Consider the following 22,579-nt stretch of genomic DNA (forward strand, 5'->3'; position numbering starts at 1 on the left):
GACCTATTATGGATTTTACTTAAAAAGAAATATTCATATATGTAGTTCTAGACCTTTTTTTCCCCTTATTCTTCTCTAAAAAATAAAAATCCTTCTTCAACAGATGTGCCATTCATGCCATTCATTCTGTGTTGTTGTTGTTGTTGTTGTTGGTGAAGGTGTTGGTGGTAGTGATGTTGGTGTTGTTTTTATTGTTGGCGTTGTTGTTGTTGTTGTTGCTGGTGGTGTTGTCATGGTCATTTTTGTTGTGGAGGCCGATGAGAAAAATGTAAAAGCTGGCAAAGGTCGCACGGTGGATTTCAGTTTTGAACTCACTGAAGCTGTGAAGAATGACAGTCAGAGTCATATCACTACTACTAATAGTCATAACAATACTGTTCAAATCTGCATGTGACAAACAATTTGAGGTTTTGTGGTGCTTTCCTAAGAATGAAAGTTTTTTTTTTGTCTAAACCTAACATGTAGTCTACTTAAAAGATTGGCAGTGAGAAGCAAAGATTTCTTCACAGATTTATAAACATGAATACAATTCTTAACCCTTTAGAGTTCTGCTCAACCAATTGGTAGAGTACATTTTCAGGCCCTATAGCTAACTGAGGCTTTCACTGAAATTGACCTACCTTATTGAGTCTTTTCTACCAATTGGTTTACATCCGTAATGCCAAAAAATCCTCCAGAAGGCACTGTGAATGTAAACGGTTGGCTCTTCTTATCCCTCTCCCAACCAGGAAGTCAGAAACAAAAAACCATACAAAATATTTTGAATGTTTTTGATGAAACTAAGGTAGATAAATCACATTAAGTGTTAGAACAGCAAGAAGTAAGTAATTTTTGTAACTTTCTGAGTTAATATTAGTAAATATTGTAAAAAAACAAGAGTAACATGTGGAAATCATAAATATCACAAGTAATTACCTTTTAACCAAATTACAGCAGCTGTTAAATTAATATTATTAAATTGTCAAAATTATAATTTCACGTTTAACAAGTACTGTATGGACGCTAAACAATTATATAGCTAAAAATCACATGGTCCTGTGGCATGATACTCATGGTACCATCCACCTTCAACCACAGTGTGTTTAAGGTCATGGTTTCATATGAAGCCACAAGGGCTGGCACTCTCCACCAGAATTATTATAATTAGCATTTGGGAGGAACTGAGCTTTCTGATATGCTATTACACCTGTATAAGACAAGTTACAAGTTACAAGTTTAGGAGATGGCCTACTGGACCAGAAACCGATGGCTCTCAAAGGGTTTCCACCTGGCTGTGTCTGAACCAAGTTAACAAGCTAGCATCTAGAGTTGGACAACCATGATTCAGCTCTCCATGACCACAGAATAAACGCTACAGCCTAAGACCCCAACGACCAAAATCACAAGCAGATGTGCTTGATTTGCACTGTTTTTGTTTTATTTATTTTTTTAAACAAAAATGATTTTGCACAGTAGCATTCAATCGGAAGTGGCCTGAATGTCTGTATTTTGTGCTGTTGCACATTTTTCACATTTGCAGATAAAAAAAAATATGTATTTTGTTGTTTGATATAATACTTTCCTTTGATGGAATGAAAACCAGCAATGGTCACGGGCATGCTACTCGAAATAGTGTGTATCCAAATACCTGGATAGTTTTTGTTATTAATTTAATTATAATTTGGCCCGTTATTTGATTTTTTTCAACTGTATTATCTACTGTACTTGTATTTGCATGACATTTCAAACGTTAACCATTAAGTGACATAATCAACCATTTCGCAGAGATCAATATTTTAAAAACTACAGGGTCTACTGAAAAAAAATATTGATTGTGGTTATTACTCACCCAAATCAATAAGAAATGCAAACAAAAAATTTTTCCATTGCTTTTTTCTTGGTGTGGACCTCAAAGGGCTATACGAAACTCACCGTATGTGACAACAATCATAAACTCATGGTATGAATCTGAAGCCCAAATTGTTTCCAGCAGAGAGCGCCTGTACTGTCCCGAGTCAGACTTTTTCAGTTGTGTGATGCTCAGATACAGAATATCAGATGAAAACCAAGATTTTTTTTATATATTTAATTCTACATCTGCTAGTCTGAACTGTATCCTCATTTGTGTCAATGAGATTATTATCATTTTCACATTTTCCGTTACAGAAGAGCCTCCTTCTTCCAGACAAAGAAAATTCGCATTTTGCTGTGATGTTTCCTCCTTCCATTTCTGTATAGATGTGAGTTTCTGCATCCTGCAGAGTTAATGGAAAAGATCAATAGTTACTCTCTTTCTGTAGTTTCAAATTTTTCTTTTGTTAGCCTTTTTCAATCTGCAAAATGCTTTTTTTCAGATTTTCAGATATTCACATGGGCCAGTCGGTCTTATTACAACCGTTGCAAGAGCTTGTTGTGCAAAGCCGGCAAAAAGTCAGACTCATTTCTGCTGGGTGTTGGACTCTGCCAGGGCTTACCTTTGTCATTGATTCTATTCATAATTTTTATGGGGAAAATTTCAAGGTGTATTCAACTGGCAGAAGGCTTCCACATGTGGTCTCAGAATCTCGTCTCTGCTTTTCACAGATGATGTGGTTCTATTGGCTCCAGCTCCCACTGGAGTGCTGCACAGCTGAGTGTGAAGCTGTGGGAATGAGAATTAGCACCTCCAAATTTGAGGTCATGGACCTCAGCCGGAAAAGGGTTTAGTGCCTACTCCTGGTCAGGAATGACTTCCTACCCCAAGTGGAGTTTAAGTATCTTGGGGTCTTGTTCACACGTGAGGGGAGACGGAAGCGGGAGATCAACAGATGGATTAGTGCTGCAGCTGCAGTGATGCTGTACCGGTTCGGGCATCCGACAAGGGTGCATCCAGGGTGCCTCCTGAGTGAGGTGTTCCAGGCATGTCCCACCGGAAGTAGGCCCCGGGGCAGACCCAGGACACACTGGAGAGATTATATCTTTTGTCTGGCCTGGGCGTTCCCCCAGACACGCTGGTGGAGGTGGCTGGGGAGAACGAGGTCAGGGTCTCTCTGCTCAGGTTGCTGCCCCCGCGACACGGCCCCCGGATAAGCGGAAGAAGATGGATGGATAAAAAATAAGTTCAGTCGAGTTAGGCTAAACAAACAAGAAAGTAATTTCCTGGTTAGCTTTGAAAATGATGATAACATTTAATTGTTTTAACTAAATTTTTCAGTTTTAGGGCTACTTTCCTTGGTTTCCTGTCTGTGCCAAAGCAGTTCCTAATAACACAGGTTTACAATTTGAGGAATACATTTGGATTTTTAATCAACTGCATGTTTAAGTGACTCATTTCCAACTGTGTTTAACCACAGAAACCCAGAACATAAAAGAGACTGATAAAAATAAGGAAACGTTGAAACAGTTTATTAGTACAACTGCTCAACAAAAAACTCAAACTTAGTGATCAACTAGAAATAAAAAAGAAACCAAAAAAAAAACAATACTAAGAAGAAGAGAAAGAAAAAATGAGAGAATTTACTCACCAAGGAAGATGAAGGACACCAAAGCATGGCAGATTTTCATACCGAAGGTTAATCTGATGGTTTAATGGTCTTCAGTCTTTACTTGCAAATCAGAAACTTGTTACTTCTCTTTTATGATGAGGTCCCTGATGGGTCTGTCTAGCACAGACCCGCCGCTGGAACGAGAGAATTTTAATACAACAGCAAAAAGCATTAGACATCAATAGGGATGGGTATCGTTTAGGTTTTATCCGATACCGGTGCCAAACCGGTAAGTTTGAAACGGTGCCGGTGCTTAAACGGTGCTCAAACCGGTGCTTAAAGAATGGAGAACACAAAATTGGTCCAAAAACCTCTCATGTTCAGCTGTTTTTTTTGTAAAAAGATAACAATGTTAGCCTTTTCTGCAGCTATAGGGCATATATGGTCTCACTCTTGGCTGGAAGCAGTGCTTAAACAATGGAAAAAAAGACAAACTTTGTCCAAAAACCTCTCATGTTTAACTGTTTTCCACTTTTTCTTTGGTCATTTTAGCCTTTTTGGCCAGGGTGAAGGGAGTATCTGCCATCAAACAAGAAGACAGCCGCATGTAACTACGACGGTGTTTGCTAGTTCACCTTACATGCATTAATGTAATAATGTGGTTAGCGTACTCAACGTTAATTACACATGAACAACATGAAGCTACTCACGCAGAGAAGAACGGCTGCTGCTGCCATCATCATCCGTCATCATTTCTGCTACACTGGCAGGGCTAGGGGCCAGGACTCTACTCTTCGGGTTTTTGGGGGATGTTGCTAACGATAACAGGCACCACACCCGCAGTAGATGTGCACGGTGTGAGGTCTCGCAGCAAGCTATCAAACACGGCGCATTTCTCGGCTTTAAAAAAACCCGCTATGCGTCGCCAGGTGTTTTATCAGATTTGAGGTGTTACCTCCTTTGACAGTATCACAGTATCAGCTTAAAGCACTTGTTGCAGGCTGCTGAGTTTGCATCTTTTGCTGTGAAGTACAGCCAGACTTTTGATCGCTTCGCCTTGGGCATTTTTAATCTGTAGCTCTGCTCTAAAAGAACGTACGTACCTGGGCCCGCCTACTATCCTCGGAAACGTAAAATGATTGGCTAGAATTGGCTCAGGAAAAAAAAAAGCACCGAAATAAAGCACCGAAATGTGCGCTGCTTTTCGGTCTGGTTACTACCGTTTATGATGGCACCGGACACCGGTACCCATCCCTAGACACCAAGCAGGCAAAGTTCTTTGTGTTACACGTATACGAGGGAGGCCCGAGCCAAGTGTGTTCCTTCCACTTGACTTCAGTTGCTCTCATCCGCTCCCCCGTAACACTGCTCTTTTATTTAGGTTACATGAATATACATAGGTTCATTAACATATGACGTATACATACACACAAAGAGTACCTTGTCTGTGCGTTGTGTAAGTATGTGTGTGTGTGTGTGTGTGTGGTCAGAGTGTGACCCCATAAACAACTTCCCTAAACCTGCTGGTCTGAGTCCAGCAGTTCATCTAAACAAAAGGCACTTAGACTTAACCAGATATACGTGTGTTTGCTATACCATATATCAGAAGAGAAGATACAACCTTGCTCATGATCCCAAGAGGTGTGTGATCTATGCCAGAAGACTCTGGAGAGGAGTGAACGCACCCCCCTCTTCTTGCTACACAGAGTTGTTACAGACCTCCGAGGATGAGACATTCTTTCAATCTACAAATGATTATATACTTCTAAGCATATATAAATATATATTTCTAGGCATAAATGACAATCCAACAATACAAATCTAACAGTCAATTCTTCAAAGAAATCACACCCATACACCCCCCAACACACACACACACATCACACAGAAAGCCACACAATTGTACACTTTTTGGAGTTCATGTAATCACAATTGTTATTCATTTATTGCCTTTTGTCACAGTGTAGAGTACCACCTTCTCTAACTGTAATAACACCTAAACACTTATTTCCATTTCTACTGTCTAAAAAACTTGTTCTAACGCTAAGGACAATAAAATGATTTTCTGAAGACAACCTTTATTTTGCTAGAAAGCAATAAAACAATATCCAGATGATGTTGAAAATGTTTCTATGTCTCTGATGTTGGCATAACTTTCCTTTAATCTTTTTTTTATTCTCGCTTCCCTTTTTGAAGCAGGCAGGTGGGGCTGTTAGCCTTGGGTCTCCCAGACACACCTGTGGAGCATCAGGCAGCTATTTAAGGAGCGGCGTTGCAGACGTCCGGTGTTGGAGTATTTTCTCAGGTGCAAGCGGTAACGAGTCAGTCGTTCTTTGTGTGTAAATTCTGCAACAAAGTATTTATAGGATTCAATGCCAACTTGCTTCACAGTCAATCCAGCCGTCTACAGCCTAAAGACCTCTTCCATGCTCGCCATCTTCCCTTACCGTGCTTCCTCGAATCAACTCCCTTTGCATGCCTACACTGTCATTGACCCACACCAGCCCTGCCTCAGCCACTAGCTCCACCCCGTCCAAGTCCTCAGTAAACGTGTGACAAGTAAGCTGTCCAATTTTATTCTTTGCATAATGGTCTTCCTCTCATTGTTGCCCATTTATTATAACCTCTTCTCTCTCCCACTGCCCATAGAATGCTCCAGTGACTCTGTCAGCAGGCTCCCGCATCCCCATATTGAGTTTGTATTATTTCTCACTGTAAAAACAATATATTTTACTACTACCAAGTAGTGAAATTTTGATCATTCTTACTCACATAAGCCGGGCACAAAGACCTTTTACCATTTTTTAGCTACGATGTAGAGGCAGCGGGGGGGGGGGGGCAGCAATCTCTTCCCTGTTCTTCCCTAGGTCACACAGCAGAGCACTGAGTTTTGCTTCATCCACAATAATAAAACATATTTACAAAAGTATTCACTCACCCATCCAGATGTTTGAATTCAGGTCTATAAAATCAAACATCTAGGCATGCACCCTGCTTCCTTTGTAAAAGAATATGAAAGAAATTTGCTCAACACTAAATATTCCAGTCAACTGTATTACTTTCATATAAATAAAATCTTCAGTTATCAGACCAGGCAGATAGAAAGGAAAAAAACATCAAACAAATCCTTCGTTTTGTTTTCTTCTTGCACACTTATGAGGCAGTCAGCTGATTTAAGTTCATGTGCTGAGAGATGGGAAATGGTGAAGCAGTTTATAATTTTCCAGGAGTGGAAATATGAACACACTATTTCTTTCCTTCTTTCATTCATTTTTCTAATTGCACAAAAGGACAAGAAGACAATGATGAAATAGAAACTGTGTCCAGGACAGAAACAAATACTATTATCATACCTTCAGCTTTGCAAGCATCTGCACTGACAGTTTGCTCACACAAAGCTAGTAGAACCAGATACTTCCTCTGTGATGAAACATTGACGAGTGAGGACTCATTTTTGACCAGGCGATGTCCTTCAGTGTGTATATTAAACAAAGATGTTGGACTGTTTTTCTTGCATCTGTGCATTATAGCGACTCAGAGTAATGCTAAAAAACTAGTTAATGCATTTATTATTTCTAGGCTGGACTATTTTGTATCACAGTAGATTTGTTTTCTTTGTGGACATGCTATAGTCAGCTGACCTGTGACCTGTTTTGTTCTGAGGTTTACTGCTCTTTGTGGATTTAAGCCAATTAAAGTAATATAACACTGTTACATGACTCTTTCTGGCTGCTTTACAACCACAATAAATGTGGAATTTGGCAAGTGTAACATCATGGGCTGAAATTCAAATTAATGACGCCTTCTAGAGGCAAGTCCTGATACTCAGCACCCATACTAAAATATATATGAGCACTTATTTGTTATTTTCATACATTATCTACATCAATTTTCATTTAAATATCAAAAATTGCATGTATTGAATATCCAATCAAATCTGACTATGCACACAAGCAATGAAGTTATACATCGTATTGATTTAAGTTCTGCTGCTTACTTTCAAATGCCTAAACAACCTTCCCCCTGACTATCTCACCGACCTCCTCACTCTCTATACTCCCAGCCGTTCTTTACGATCTTCTGGTCAGTTACTTGTGGCCCAGCCCAGGCACCGTCTGAAGACTAGGGGTGATCGTGCTTTTGCCTCTGTAGCACCAAACCTCTGGAATAGTCTTCCTGTTACCATTCGTGCCTCTGACTCCATTCAATCTTTTAAAGTGCGATTGAAAACTTACCTATTCAACCTGGCTTTTCCGACTCGCTAATTCTCACCGCTCATTAATTGCTGTATCCCTGCTCATTTCTCTGGATAATCATGATTTCTCCCTATCTCTACTTACTAATGCTTTATTGTTTTCTCTATTTTCTCTATTTTACCTTGTTTTAATGACTTACTGTTCAGTGTAATCATTTACCGTCATTCCTTACTGTGAAGCACTTTGGTGTACCCCCTGGGTTTAAACGTGCTATATAAATAAAATTGTATTGTATCTACAACCATTTATATGGTTACAAAAATCTTCCACAAATACCAATTCAGAATTCTTTCAGTGCCATGTCTTCCTTTTATAATGTCTCTTTCTGCTATCAGGACCTAACATGGCAGTGATTGTGGATATCACAGTCTGTCATTCACCAGTACAACATAGCCCGCCTCTGCAAACCAACCCAACTAGCACATATTCCACAATAAACTCTGAACATCATGGAATTATTATCTTTAAAGTTGTTTTCAAAGACATTTCTCAGTTTGAAAGAAACCTTAATATAAAGCATATGTGGTCAAGTTGAAAAGAATCTAAATTAATTCAGAACAATACATGAAATTTCCAGAGCATCAAATGTCACTTGCTGAGCTTTCCTTACCTTTGACAATCTCTCATCTTCCCACCTGTGTGTCTTTTTTCTGATATAGTTTGTCTTTAAGAGTAAAGTTATTATTTTTGTACCTTTAGCTAGCACACAGATGGTCTATGGTCCAAACCACACAGAAAGAAGTTGTGTGGTGGTTGTTAACCTATTGGAAACATTGGATTTGAAATCACCTGGTATTTCAAAAAAGGTAGTGAGCACCCTCTAGTGGTGCCATGTACACAAATAAATCATGATGACATTTGTTTCTTACTAAGCTTCTTCTGCCTGGAAGCATCTGGGTGCTTGCAGCTCAGGATGTAGATCAATAATCAAATATCTAATAATTGGGAGTTTGGTGGTTCAATTCCCAGCTTCTTCAGTCATGCTGACTACATGCTGAAGTATCCTTGGGCAAGTTACTGAGCCGTAAGTTGCTCCTGATGCAGTCAGTGGAGTGTGAATGTTACATAGAGCACTAACATGCAGACAAATGTGTTTTTAGTTACTTTTAGAATAAAACAAATGTTATTTCCTTTGTTTTTGACTGGATTTAGTTACATATTTTTTATTTGGTCCTTCCTATAAGTCCATAGATAAATTATAAGTTTATAATACAAGTTTATAAGTTCATTTCCTTTCCTTTGATTTTATTCAACTTTTTTTAACATCATAGTCCCAAATAATAATTATATTACTATATTTTATATTAGTTGGTTCATTTGTGAGTAGTTATCACAACAACTTAACCATTTTAACTCATATTTTTTCCTTTTAGCTTTTTGTTCTTAGTATATCTTTCCTATCCATCTCATTCATCATGTCATTAGAGTGGTTTTAAAGCATGCATGACCTAGCACACACAGACAATATGTAATTTAGATTTGATATCTCTGTGAGTGTAGGTTTGGTTCTGGTCCCTGGATTGATGCTGTGGTACGTCAAATCTTCATGTGTGAACACGCCAGAGCACTTCGCTTAGAGAGCACCTAAGAAAAGAATACAGATTTAAGAAGAAATGGCAGAATACATGAAACGCAGATCGGTAATGATAAGATAAAGCAAAAGATGATGACATGGATCAGTCATTACACAACTGGATTCATTTCATTCCACTGGCTCCTCAACAGTTGCAAAAACAGTCCAATTACTGCTCTGATTAAAAGACAGCAGTGTAACATTTATGAAAAAAAAATAGTTATGATTAGATGTACCTAATAAACTGGATCCAGAGTGTGTGTGCATTACCAGCAAATCTGAGTATCATAATTACCTGGGTGACAGAGATCCATCAGAAAAGGACAGCAACTAACAGAAAAGGGAAAGTTAAGTTGGTATCACTCTACTGTGTTTATATAGAAAAGTTTGAATAGCTTGATTCTTTTTATATATATATATCAGTATCAACATATATGTTATACTTAGTCCTGAACCGTCCAACATATTATTGACATAAAATCTGAACAATCTTTGAAATCCTTAATCCCATAAATTAAAAATAGTTTTTTTAATATAAATTTGAATCCAAATTTATTGTAAAATACAAATTTAAAAGACTTTTCCCTCTCCAGTACACTTATCTCCTCTACAGGCAGCTCCACAATTCTTTCATAGGGTTGGCCATATGGGGGCCACCAAATACAGAATTTCCAGTTTTATTATGCTGTTGTCAAATACAGGTTACTTGAAAAATATGGCAAAAATGGGAGAAAGAAAAGAATTATATGTCAACTTAATTTCCTGCTATTAAAGTCGATATCAGTGAAAATGGATAAATATGAAAACCAAATAAGATTTTGAAATCTATGATAATTTGCTTTAAATAACGATTTAATGTTTCAACTCATTTGTAGGGTGTTTTTGTCTCTCCTGTGCTCACGTTTATTTAACTTATTACCATCACAGGACAGTTTTGGCAGGAGGGCCAGCAAATTTTGAGGTGGTGGCCGGTGCCACCTTGGTGCACCCTGTTTACAATTAAAGAAGAAACTTTTATATCTTTAACCGTCAACAGTTTATTGGGAAAAATTATTTCACAACTTTCATCTTTGTGTCTAAGAACTGAGAAATGACTATTCCCATTTTTACCTGATTCACTATAAAGAACTGAACTGAAAGATCACGCCACTTACACTGTTTTAAGTTCTAAGTGGCAATGCTTTAGTCATCTGAGCTTTCAACTCCATCTGGCTGGGGACATGTGGCAGTGGTGTAAACTGAAGACATTTCCACAGGAGGTGGAAATGTCTCCTCTCTGATCTCTTCATACAGCTGGCTGTCCTGAAGGAGGAGAAGAAACCACCTGACTGATACAAACTAAGCAATAATGAAAGTCATGTCTCATACTTCCTAAAACTTACATCTATGATGCTGGAGTAGATATTTTCCACTGGAGGTCCTGAAAACAAAGTTTAGAACATAAACATCTTGCATGAGGAAACCTTGCAGTATGTAGAACCTGAGGAGCCAAACACTGTAAAATATGAGGAACTAAATCTGAAGAACTGAAATAAGGTCAGGTCAGTGACATAAATATCGAAATGACTAGTAACTATTAACTATATAGTAACTACGAGTAGTTACTGCTGTAATCAGTCACTGTTCTTAGTTATAAATGAACATCTGGTGCTTTGGTTACATACAGGGAAGAATACATTGAACTTTAAATGTATATTTGGTGTGACTGATAAGCCACACCTGATTTAATTGATGCAAAATAGTCTATGTAACATCTGTGCAGATGTATATTGGTGGCTTTGCCTCACCTTAGTAAACTGTGTGTGTGTGTGTGTGTGTGTGTGTGTGTGTGTGTGTGTGTGTGTGTGTGTGTGTGTGTGTGTGTGTGTGTGTGTGTGTGGAAAGACAGGTTTGACTTCTGTGTACACAATTTAAAAGAAAGTTATAGCTTCATAGATGAATAGTATCTTTTTAAAAGTGTTCTTTAGTCTTACACTAAACACTTGGTACATACAAATCTGTCCCACTGAAAGTTATTTTTGTAAACAGTCTCCATAAAGTATATTTCTAGATTTTACTGCAAAAACTAGGTTTTAGGTTGGGGATAGTCTCCAAAACAGGATAATGCATCCATAAAGTCCTTTAAAAATATTAAAAAATGCTTTAAAATTCATTTTTTGTACTCTCACTTTTGGGTTTAGTTGCCCTCCTCTTGCAGAAAATCAGCAAAGCTGCTGATAAGAAGGCGCTCAGGACAATCACAACCAGACCCATGTATAGCAGCAGATCTACAGGAGTTGAACAGAACAGACTTAATTTATTTAGTTTAAATACAGTATGTGGCTGTGGGCCAGTTCATTTTGCCACAGTGTTATATGAATTCATGTGCTTGCGTGTTCACAGTAAGCAGGTATTTTCCTTATTCATTCAGCAACAACACATACAACAGCTCATTAGGTAGAGAGAAATGTTCATTTAATATTACTTAAAGCATAGTTCCTCATACATGTCCACCTTAAGATGAAAACTATAAGGATAAGATTTGTTTCGGTTTTAGGCATGATTATCTACTGCTGTGCTTCCTCATTTTAATTAAAGTATTCATTAATACCTACAGTTCATATGAGGCTTTTTGTGTGCTATAACTGCTGTACTCACAATTGTAAAACTAGAAAGATTAGAAGATTAGAAGTACTGCACTTTTTCTACTTGTACGTTATTTCAACTTAATGTCTTTTTACTTCTAACACAGTTATTCCTTTGTGGGTATGTGACACATTCTTATAAACTCATGTGTAATTTAAATAGACCCATCTACATACATGCAAATATAAATGTACCTGAACTTGCAGGTTGTGTGGGAAAGTGTTGGAAAGCTTCAGTGGAGGATGATGTAACAGTGGAGTTTGAACTCTGTGGTGTCATCTTCATCGTTGGTGTGGAGGCTGATGGGACAAATGCTTATGTTGAAAAAGGTTTCAGAATTAAATTTAGTGTTGAAACACTTCATCAATAATGCTATCAAGCTATCAATAATGAATAATGCAGCTAGTTGACTGACAGGTAAACTGGAGGTTCATAAATATTCTTTTAGTGAAAAAGTCCAAGAAAGTAACAGTTTGGGCTTCACAGCAGAACTGATATAACTGCATTTGTACAGTTGATATAATATACAAAGGTAATTTGAATAAGGTGTCAGTAAGTATTTGGACAGGTATGAACAAACATTTTCATGACATTCAGTAGAAACTCACCTTCTTTGACAGAGATCTGAAATTCATAGTTTGAATTAAAAAAATCTACACCCACTCTGCCCAAAGAGCACCTGTACACTCCCGAGTCAGACACTTCCAGCTTTGTGATGCTCACATACATAACTGTCTTAGTTTCGAGAAATCTTCCTTCTTTATACTCAATGCTGTATCTGCCTCGTTGAGCTGTGTCCTCCGTTGTTTCAATGAGAATTTTTCCTTGTTCACATTTTTCCTTACAGAAGAGCCTCAAGCTTCCAGACAAAGAAAATAAACAGCCAACTGTGATGTTTCCTCCCTCCCTTTCTGCATGGATGGGAATTTCTGCAGTAGCAAGATCAGCGTTTCCATCCTGAAGTGCTTCTGAAAATACAAACAATCAGTAATTACTACATGCCCAAAATAATTTGAAACACTTTTATAAATTAAATTGAAGACCAGAAAATATTTAAGCTAACAGATCAAACATTTTCAACTTCAGTTAAATTCACTACATTTTTATTGATTTTCAATTTGCAAACATGAAACTCCATGATTCTTCCTGACATCAACACAAACCATTGGCTGATGAAAACTCAGAAACGTATAAAAAAAAAGCTTGAAAGCTGGACTTTTATATGTTTCTGATTAAATCTTCTTCTGCTTTCTTTGCATGTGAAATGGAGGTTGTGGATGTGTTGCTAAACATCAGAAGATTTCTGTTAACACATTCATGTTGTGCTTTTTAAAACAAAGAAAAATAATAGATTGATCCCTCATAAGATCTAAATGAAGATGAGTTCAACAAACAAGGAAACAACTCTCTAAGATTATTTTTTTTATATCCTGTTTATTTGCTGAAGCAGTGAGGCTGACACAGTACCAGTCTGCACTTCTAACTCTTTATACCAGAAAAGGCATCAAAAATATTTTAAATAAGAAATTTTAAAAAAGAAAAACATTTGGGTAATTCAACAAAGATGAAACTATGATTAAAAGGCCAATTTCTAATGAGAGATCTATGGTGAAACTAAAAATATATCTATAAAAAATATTTTTGTGCTAAGAACTTATTTTCTCCATAAGTTTATATTTTCATGCAGTTAAATGGTGCTGTTGGTGAGCTATGTGTGGAATTGACCTTTTCCCAACTGTTAACCACATATTTAACCACAGAAACCAATAACTTGTAAGAGAGAGATGAAAATAACGAGCAAAACAGAATACACCATTTAAACTGTTTAGCAAGTTGCAAAATGAACTCATTAACACCACATAAAAAGAAAATGAAAATAAAAGTGAGAAAATAAGTTAAATAAGAGAATTTACTCACGAAGGAAGAGGAAACAGACCAAACTGTGACACAGTTTCATATCGACGTTCTGATGAATAACTGCTTCCTCTCTTCCTTCTTTACTTACAAAAAAGGAACGTTCCACTTCCTGTTTTGCACGAATGATTTAGTCCACCTAATGATGTCATTCCTATCTATCATCTCTTGCTCTCTCTCTCTCTCTCTCTCTCACACACACACACACACACACACACACACACACAATTTTATGAACAGGTTTCATTAACTACAGGCGAAAATTAAATACTTTGTTTTGAATGTAAAACAAACCAGAAAGTGCATTTCAGTGCATGCTTCAGCTGTTGCAATGTTTGTTCTGTCATTGCTCCTCATTGGTTTTCTTTCAGTTCTGATTTTACAGCTGATATTTGTGCAAAATTGCAATGTTAAAAGTGTGTCACTGTTGAAGGATCCAGAAATGAGAGCCGGATTTATGCAGGATTTTGGAAGTAAAGGGGAAATTGAAGAGAAACTGCTAAATGTCGGAAGGAGAGACGTTAACCACAAATAGTGATATTGTCTTTTGTAACAAAACCAGGATAATTTACTATTCACACAGGGTTTTTACCGCTCAGACATTTGACATTGGAACAAACCTTAAGTTGAATCTAAAGGTTAACTACGTTGGCACATTAGAAAAAGTGTGTAGGTTTGGTGGCAGAGAAGGTCAACGAGGTTACACACAGATGAACGAGGAAGAAGAGTTGGCGGTTTAAACTTTCGCAAGAGAGATGACCTACAGTACTGAGACACAGAGACTAGAATGATTTTAGAGTCTGCCAAGTTGTGCAGATGAAGTTTAAGATGAGCATGGGCAGTTTCTGAAGTCTCTAAACTAGGAACCATCTTAACAACTTCCCCAAACGCTATTCAGCTGAATTACAGTCAAAATCTTGTCTTGTGCATTCTTTTGCAAGAACACTAGATTGTACACTGTGCCTAACAGTCGCAGGTAAGTACTCATGATTGCATATGCCTTTGTTCTGCAAGGAGATCTTACCCTTAGTGTCACACATTGTGAATACACACAGTGGCATTGAAGTCAAGCACTCGTGGTTACAACATGCCTTAGGTTGTCCCAAGGTTGTGCAGCGGGATCTTACCTGTGATGGGTTCACCAGCTTCCATACTTGCCTATGAATGAAAGGCATTTAAGTTGAGTTCTCATCATGCACCACCTCGCTGCCAGTCAGAGCCAGCTTTGTAAAGTGTTCTTCTCCACTTTAAAATTTTCCTTACTTTTAGGCCTTGAAAGCGTAATTAGTGATTTATTAAGCTTATTTGGTCTCAACTGTGCCTAACATGCTGTGTAGCAGGTTATGTTCCAGATTACAGATCAACAGGTATGAAATCATCACGTACTGACTGATTAGATCTCTGGAAAATACAATCCCCTTTCCTGGAAGATCCCTCAGTCTCTGTGTGGACAGCAGGAGGTTGTAAAGGTTTCCTTTGGGAAGTAATTGTTAGGAGCAAGGTGTACATTATAGACACTAATGTCTAATCGGGGAAATGTGCTGGACAATAGATGCTAGTAGACAATTGTGTCTATTTTCCACCACTTTCCCGACTATCAGTAAGAAATATATAGTCTTAGAGGAAACTTTATTTTTTCCTGTTGGTTCCAAACATTTTGTTTGTTCTCTAAGCACAAATACATGATAATAAATCAGAGCACTTGTTTGTACTTGCTAAACTTACATCCAGTTTGCATGTAGACTAATTTTTAATTTTGTTATTTATTCTTTACTTACTCTCAAACTATTAAACACCACCGAGGATGCAGATGAGAGAATAAAGTAGTGCTACATTTACATCTAGTCTACATCTAGTAGATCTTCAGAGGGTACTTCAAGTAATCTTGGTAACCAGCTATAGAGGATCCAGGTTTCAAGCTTCACCGTGATCCCATCTTGCAGGTCAGTTCCTCTCACACTCAAAGCTCCTTCTACCATCACACTTGGGGCTCGAGACTGAAGAAGTCACTTGGATGAGTGACGAAACGTTTCTCCCACAAAACGCTACGTCCAGATGAACAGATTCAACTTTTGGAGATTTACTTTCCTGGATGATTGAGAATGCATCAAGACATTTACTAACTAACATTCACACATTGAGTGTTCTTCTAAAAAATGTAGCTTGATCTCTCTGAATCTTTAAAGAAAGTTTAATTCACCTTCATTATTCTACATGGTAGAATTAGCTCCAAGGGTCTCTTTCCTTTGTATAATGTTATTCTGGCATTTTAAAGTTCTGTCTCGCTTTCTCATTGTTTTCCATTAAACTTGCCTGAGTTTAAAAAGGAGGCGTTGTGGGTTTTGGTGTTGCCCGTAGCTCTGTTTCTCGTTTGTAAAAAGAAGACAGAGATCTCTGATCGTAAGTTACCCTATCTGTTTGATTAAGAATACAGTATCTGACAGTGAGTACACCCCTTGCATTTTTTGGAAGTATTTTATTATTTCTTTTCATGGGACAACACTGAAGAAATGACAGTTTGATACAATGTTAAGTATTTGGTGTACAGCTTGTATAACAGTGTAATTTTGATGTCACCTTAAAATACCTCAACATACAGCCATTAATGTCTAAACCGCTGGCAACAAAAGTGAGTACAGCCCTAAATGAAAATGCTACTAGTTGGACCGTCAGACTGGATGCTAGGTATTGAAGATTCCATAGGTCCCACATCCTCTTCATTTAACCCCTTCTGCTGGGGTTACTTGCATGGTAGCATTCCAACAGCGCCCTCTTCTCATCTATTGGCGACGTGTGCCATCTTGTTCCAGAAGCCCACTTCTTATCGGTGTGTCCCGATTCCTCAACACCTGACCCGGACCTTGTTAATCTGGGCAACGTCTAAGTCGGAATGGCTTCAGTTTTCCGTCTCTTGCTCAGATCCAAGGTAGGCTTGGTTAGCATGGTGGGTATAGCATGTTTTCCTGCCAATCTTTGGTTCATCCTAGTTCAGATTTCTCTTTTGGTGCTTTGTTTTACAGTATTAATGCTGGAAATATGATATTTCAAATTTCATGATAGACCCAAATACAATATGGTATTTTATATTTGATTTCAGTTTAATTTTAATTGTGTTCTAAAACTTTGAAGTCCTTAAACTTACCAATATGCAGTTTATGTTGTTGCCAGAGTCACTGAAGACATACAAACAAAGTGCTGTTCATCAACATTTTGAAACGTAAGAGTTCAGTTTGAAAGGATATAATACAATATTTGTGAGTACTGCTGCATCACCACCAGGTGGTGCTTTTAAGTTAACTGAGGATTTTGTACATTACAAGAAAAGAGAAAACCCAAAAGAAACTCACTGGCACATTCAAATCTTTATAGTTTTTTTCTTTAAAGGGAAGAAAAAGGAGGAGTTTGAAGGCACAATCCATGGTATGAGTTTTTGTCTCTCTGGTTGCAAAATCAACCTTTATGGTATAAAATCCATATTCAAATTTAGACAGTATCATTTGTGTTGTTGTATCTGTGTGAGTGAAGAGTAGATTTGATCCAGGTCCCTGCTGGCTGGATCAAGGCTCTGATAGATCGGGTCATCTGGTGTGGAGACTGGAGAACAATTCTCATAAAGTGTAACCTAGGGGAGAAATATACAGATTTTATAAAACTGTGACACATTAAAATAGAAAATGATGACATGCCTTAGCTTTAAGCACTTGAGGAAAATTCCAGAATTCACCACCATCCTCCCAGACCTTTTCACCAGCACGATGCACCCAGGCATCACCACCATCATCTGCATGTTGGTAAAATACTTAGCTAACTAGACATAGAGAGTTAGACTCCATCCCCATTTTTTTCCATGTCACTCTACACCACTGCTCCTCGAAACCGAGCCTATTGCCTTACTTCCTGTAGAAACCAAACAGCCAGCTCATAAATGCATGGCACAACAAAGAAGAGCCACCTCGACAGGACAAGACTCAGCTGTACATCTGCATCTAAAGACAAATGGTCAGATTTTCAAGGATGCCAGTGTCCACATTTTGGTCCAAGAAGACAGATGGTTTGAAAGAGCAGTGAAAGAGACCATTTATGTCCATCACTGACCTCATTATTAAACAGAGGGGGTGGCTTACGACATCAATTGTCAGCCACCTACAATGCAGTCTTGAGATCCCTTCCCAGGCACCTCAACCTCTACTCACATCTCGCATCACCTCAATAAATCCCATGATAAGCTGAGGCAACATCACACAGTGGCTTCACCCAAAACCTCTGGTGGTATTGACCCATGCTTTTCTCACACAGACAAAAAAAAAAAACCCTACATGGCAACATCCGATCTGCTGAAAATATCATTGGCTTCTCACTACCCACAGTGGATGACATTACCACATCCTGCTTCCTCGGTAGAGCCAGGAACATCATAAAGGATCCTTCACACCCTAGCCATAATCAGTCCTAGCTGCTGGCATCAGGCAGGCACAACAGGACTGCTAAAAGCTCTGCATCCAAACTCAGAGACATTTCTTTCTCAGTTCCAAAATCATAAACTCTTGTATCCATTAACATTCACTGAGTCACAGAGCCAATACAATCAATTTTGATTTAAAAAGAAATATTTGTGATTCCTTTGATCGATAACATATTGCCGCTGTTGTAGTTTGCAAGGAAGACCCAGATTTGTCTGTAACAAGTAGTGAAACCTGAAATATGTGCGATGCACACTGGAAACGGAGATCTTCACATTCAAAGCACAAGTTTCACCTTACAGCTACTACCAGCATGTTTCAAAAGGCACAACAACAAACAAAAAAAACTGAAATTGTATTAAAAGATTCATAAATGTCAACACAACACAAAGCTATCTGATACACCATTAATTTAAAAAAAATCTGATTACTGCAACTTTAATTAAAGATGAAGTAGGGATTTGATACCAAATCAGAAATAAGGCTCTTAAGAAGAAGAAGAAGAAGAAGAAGAAGAAGAAACAACGAAGATGGCTCGCCTCAGTCGTGTTGTGGTCGGGGTTTCTCCGTCTGTTCAGACCTATAGCAAAAACATCAGTTAATTATAACTTCACAGTCATGAGGACAGTAGAAAGAGCATCACTTCCTTTGAGGTGACAGTGCTGACCACTGCACTACTGGGCCACCTAACTATTTGAATGAGTTACAGTATCTCACAAAAGTGAGTACACCCCTTACATTTTTGTAAATATTTTGTTATATCCTTTCATGGGACAACACTGAAGATATGACACTTTGATACAATGTAAAGTAGTCAGTGTACAGCTTGTATAACAGTGTAAATTTCATGCCACCTCAAAATAACTCAACATATGGCCATTATTGCTTAAAACCTTGGCAACAAAAGTGGGTACATCCCTAAATGAAAATTTCCAAATTGTGCCCAAATAGCCCTTTTCCCTCCCTGGTGTCATGTGACTCATTAGTGTTACAAGGTCTCAGGTGCAAATGGGGAACAGGTGTGTTGAATTTGGTGTTATTGCTCTCACACACTCTGATATTGGTCACTGGAAGTTTAACATGGCACATCATGGCAAAGAAATGAAATGAAATGAAATCCTGAAATGCGCCAACAACATTGAGAGTAACATCCTCCTCTCTGCCCCTTAATGCTCTCTGGTCGCTATGGTAACACATAAATATTTCTTTCAAAATTAGACACACAACTACAACAGGGGAAAGACCCAGGGAAACCGAGTTAACGATAAAAACCCTGAAAACCATAAATTTCACACCCGAGCCTCAACTCTTGCGGCCCAGTACCGGTCCATGGTCTCTAACATCCACCTGCTCCATGATGTCATCATGGAGGAGTGGAAGAGGGTGCCAGTGGCACCCTGTGAAGCTCTAGTGAACTCCATACATAGTTAAGACAGTGTTGGCAAATAATGGTGGCCACACAAAATATTGACACTTTGGGCACAGTTTGGACATTTTCACTTAGGGCTGTACTCACTTTTGTTGCCAGCAGTTTAGACATTAATGGCTGTATGTTGAGGTATTTTAAGGTGACATCAAATTTACACTGTTATACAAGCTGTACACTGACTACTTAACACTGTATCAAAGTGTCATGTCTTCAATGTTGTCCCATGAAAAGATATAATAAAATATTTACAAAAATGCAAGGGGTGTACTCACTTTTGTGAGATACTGTATTCTTAATCAAACAGATAAGGTTGGAAGGTAACTTACGATCAGAGATCTCTGTCTTCTTTTTACAAACGAGAAACAGAGCTACGGGCAACACCAAAACCCACAACGCCTCCTTTTTAAACTTAGGCAAGTCTAATGGAAGACAATGAGAAAGCGAGACAGAACTTTAAAATGCCAGAATAACATTATAGGAAGGAAAGAGATCCTTGAAGCTCAGACTACCATATAGAATAATGAAGGTGGATTAAACTTTCTTTAAAGGATCAGAGAGATCAAGCTGCATGTTTTAGACAAAACTCACCTGTGACAACAATCTGAAAATTACAGCATGACTCCAGATTCTCCGATTCGTTCAAAGTGCAGTTGTACATGCCTGAGTCTGAGGTTTTCAGCTGTGTGATGCTCAGATAAAGAAAATCGTTGTGAATGCTGTATCTCCCCCTCTGAGCCATGTCATTAGTTGTTTGAAAGAGAGTAGTTGTTTCGCCATTTTTCTTACAGAACAGTTTCTTTTGTCCAGGAGAAGAACATGTGCATTTGATTGTGATGGACTCTCCTTCTGTTGGCATACGAATGGGAAAACCAGTGTTTCCATCCTGCAGCGCTGTTGAAAAATCATTAGTTAAGATTTTCCTGTAAGTTAAAGCAGTGCAAAGCTAATTCCTTCTTCAGGTTTACAGGTTTACAATTTGATTTGGTTATTCAGATTCAGAAATCTATACAACATTATCTTCTACTAAAAATGTGTAAGACTTGTAAAAAAAACCAAAAAAAAAACCTGCAGCCCATAGAAAAAGTATCGATGTGACCAAAGTTTATTGCTCTTCATCTGTGGATTGCATTTTGTGTAAGAAAAGGCAATGGATGTGGAAGAGTGCATCCACGAATGTTTTTATCAACAAGTTGTTGGTGTCACGGGGTGGAAATGGACAAGTTACTGTGAGTTTTTGATGCATGTTTTGCTGTGTTTTACTTTAATATTGTACAGTGTTTTATTTTTATGAGTTTTGTTGCATGTTTTATTGTATTTATCGGTGACTTGTCCGGAAAGACTCCGCCCCTCCCTGATTATGAACCATATACACCTGCGAGGTTCCCGGAGGCTAATAAGAGGGCCTACCAGCCGACAAACGGAAAGGCCTGAGAGAGAGAGTAGCAGTGATGGCGGTCTAGAAGTGGCAGCTGACGGCCGCAAGCGGCGGGGGCGCCGGAGTTGGCGTCAGTGCGAGGCTGGGAGAGCTTGGCGTGAAGCGAGCCAGGAGGATACAGCGCCGATACGCAAGGACGCAGGGCGAGGTGTCCGACTGCTTCAGTAACTGGAGGCCAGATTTCGCGTCTGCGGAAACTAGAGGCGGGCCGGTGCCGATTGGCGATTACAAAGAAGCAGCGGGCAGAGTTAAGAGCTCTGCCCACTCGGGGTAAGTCTTTTGACTTGTCCCCGTTAATGAATGATAGCTGCCGAAAAGAGTAGTGACTGCCGCTGCCTTTCTTCCTTTAGCGCACCGGGGCGCAGAACGCGAAGGAGACGAGGACGCCGCCGGGTTTCCCTCCTGCACCGCTTCACTGGATTTTTAAATTTTTAGTGACTTCTATACCGTGGCGATCGCCACTGGACTTTTAATCTTGTGTTATTGATGTTTATGGTGTGTTCTCCCCTGGCCAGGGCTGTTTTAATCTATTTTACATTTTTTTACTGTTAAAATATAATTTATTACATTTAATCTTTACAGTTTTTAAATTTGTTCTGCATTCCCTTGGCTGCCCCACTGCTCTGTCCGTTTTAGGAGGGTTTCTCTCTTTTTAATATCTGTGCAAAGAAACACCCACCTTTCCTCCGTTACATTGGTGAAATACTGTTCTGATAAGTCTGTGAAGGTTCTCAGTCATCCAGGTCATCGTAGTCTAAAGAGCTTGGAAAGAAAAGTGTCTGGACTTTAAGTAGCTTGAAGACGTTTCATCTGAGAAGCTTCTTCAGTTCTAAGGTCAAATGATGGAGAGTCCCAGATTTAAACCCTGTGGGAGTGTCCCCCCAGGAGGGATAATGGACCTCCTAATGATCCTCTACCTAGTCACATGAGCCAAGGTGTGAAAACGGGTGTAGGTCACAATCAGCCAAGGTTTCGGATGAACTCATTGTGAAACCTAGCCCCACACTATCATGTGAGTGGGCGTTAAGGCGTCTGGGAAGGGATCTCAAAACTGGACTATAGCTGGCAGACAATTGGTGTCGTAAACTACCACCTCTTTTCAAAGATGGTTGTTCTCAGTGGACATAGATGGAGTCATCACTCCCACCACCCTCTGAAACACAAACTTGGAGTAATCAAGACCCTACAACACTGGGCAGAAAATGTTCCATCTAAGCCTGAAGGGAAAAAGAAGGAAAACACACATGTAATGGAGGCTCTTAAAACATGTGGTTATCCTAATTGGGCCTTCATCAAGTCAACAAAGAGGCACCGAAAAAAAGATCAGACAACAACTGGGGAGGATCAGAAAGAGAAACACAATATTGTTATCCCCTTATGTAGCAGGTTTATCAGAAAAACTCAGGAGAGTCTTCTCCATCCCAGTGTATTTCAGACCCAGCAA

At 38.7% G+C, this 22,579-nt stretch overlaps 1 protein-coding gene and 1 long non-coding RNA gene across 2 annotated transcripts; one reads left to right on the plus strand and one right to left on the minus strand.

The window, feature by feature from the left end:
• The first annotated feature begins 5,639 nt into the window (after positions 1–5,639).
• Positions 5,640–6,234, plus strand: LOC120435104. The gene is made up of 3 exons (XR_005609519.1): positions 5,640–5,748; positions 5,835–6,002; positions 6,093–6,234. It is a non-coding gene; the product is annotated as an uncharacterized LOC120435104 (long non-coding RNA).
• A 4,216-nt stretch (positions 6,235–10,450) lies between these two features.
• LOC120435154 lies at positions 10,451–13,871 on the minus strand. The gene is made up of 6 exons (XM_039604170.1): positions 13,815–13,871; positions 12,506–12,865; positions 12,092–12,196; positions 11,441–11,539; positions 10,655–10,692; positions 10,451–10,574 (listed from the first exon to the last, which is right to left on the minus strand). The coding sequence occupies exons 1-6, from the start codon at positions 13,852–13,854 to the stop codon at positions 10,455–10,457; spliced, it is 762 nt and encodes a 253-aa protein (XP_039460104.1). The 5' UTR covers positions 13,855–13,871; the 3' UTR covers positions 10,451–10,454.
• Positions 13,872–22,579: the final 8,708 nt, after the last annotated feature.

The sequence above is a fragment of the Oreochromis aureus genome, linkage group 20, assembly GCF_013358895.1.
Source record: "Oreochromis aureus strain Israel breed Guangdong linkage group 20, ZZ_aureus, whole genome shotgun sequence".
Taxonomy (NCBI): Eukaryota; Metazoa; Chordata; class Actinopteri; order Cichliformes; family Cichlidae; genus Oreochromis; species Oreochromis aureus.

Bases quoted from the DNA above. Each gene is read 5' to 3' on its own strand.
- LOC120435154 (XM_039604170.1), bottom strand. From the start codon at position 13,854: ATGAAACTGTGTCACAGTTTGGTCTGTTTCCTCTTCCTTC. The intron at 12,866-13,814 runs GTGAGTAAATTC...TTGTATTTTCAG, and splicing joins GGTCTGTTTCCTCTTCCTTC to AAGCACTTCAGGATGGAAAC. The intron at 10,693-11,440 runs GTGAGAGTACAA...CTTTGTTTTCAG, and splicing joins GAGGGCAACTAAACCCAAAA to GACCTCCAGTGGAAAATATC.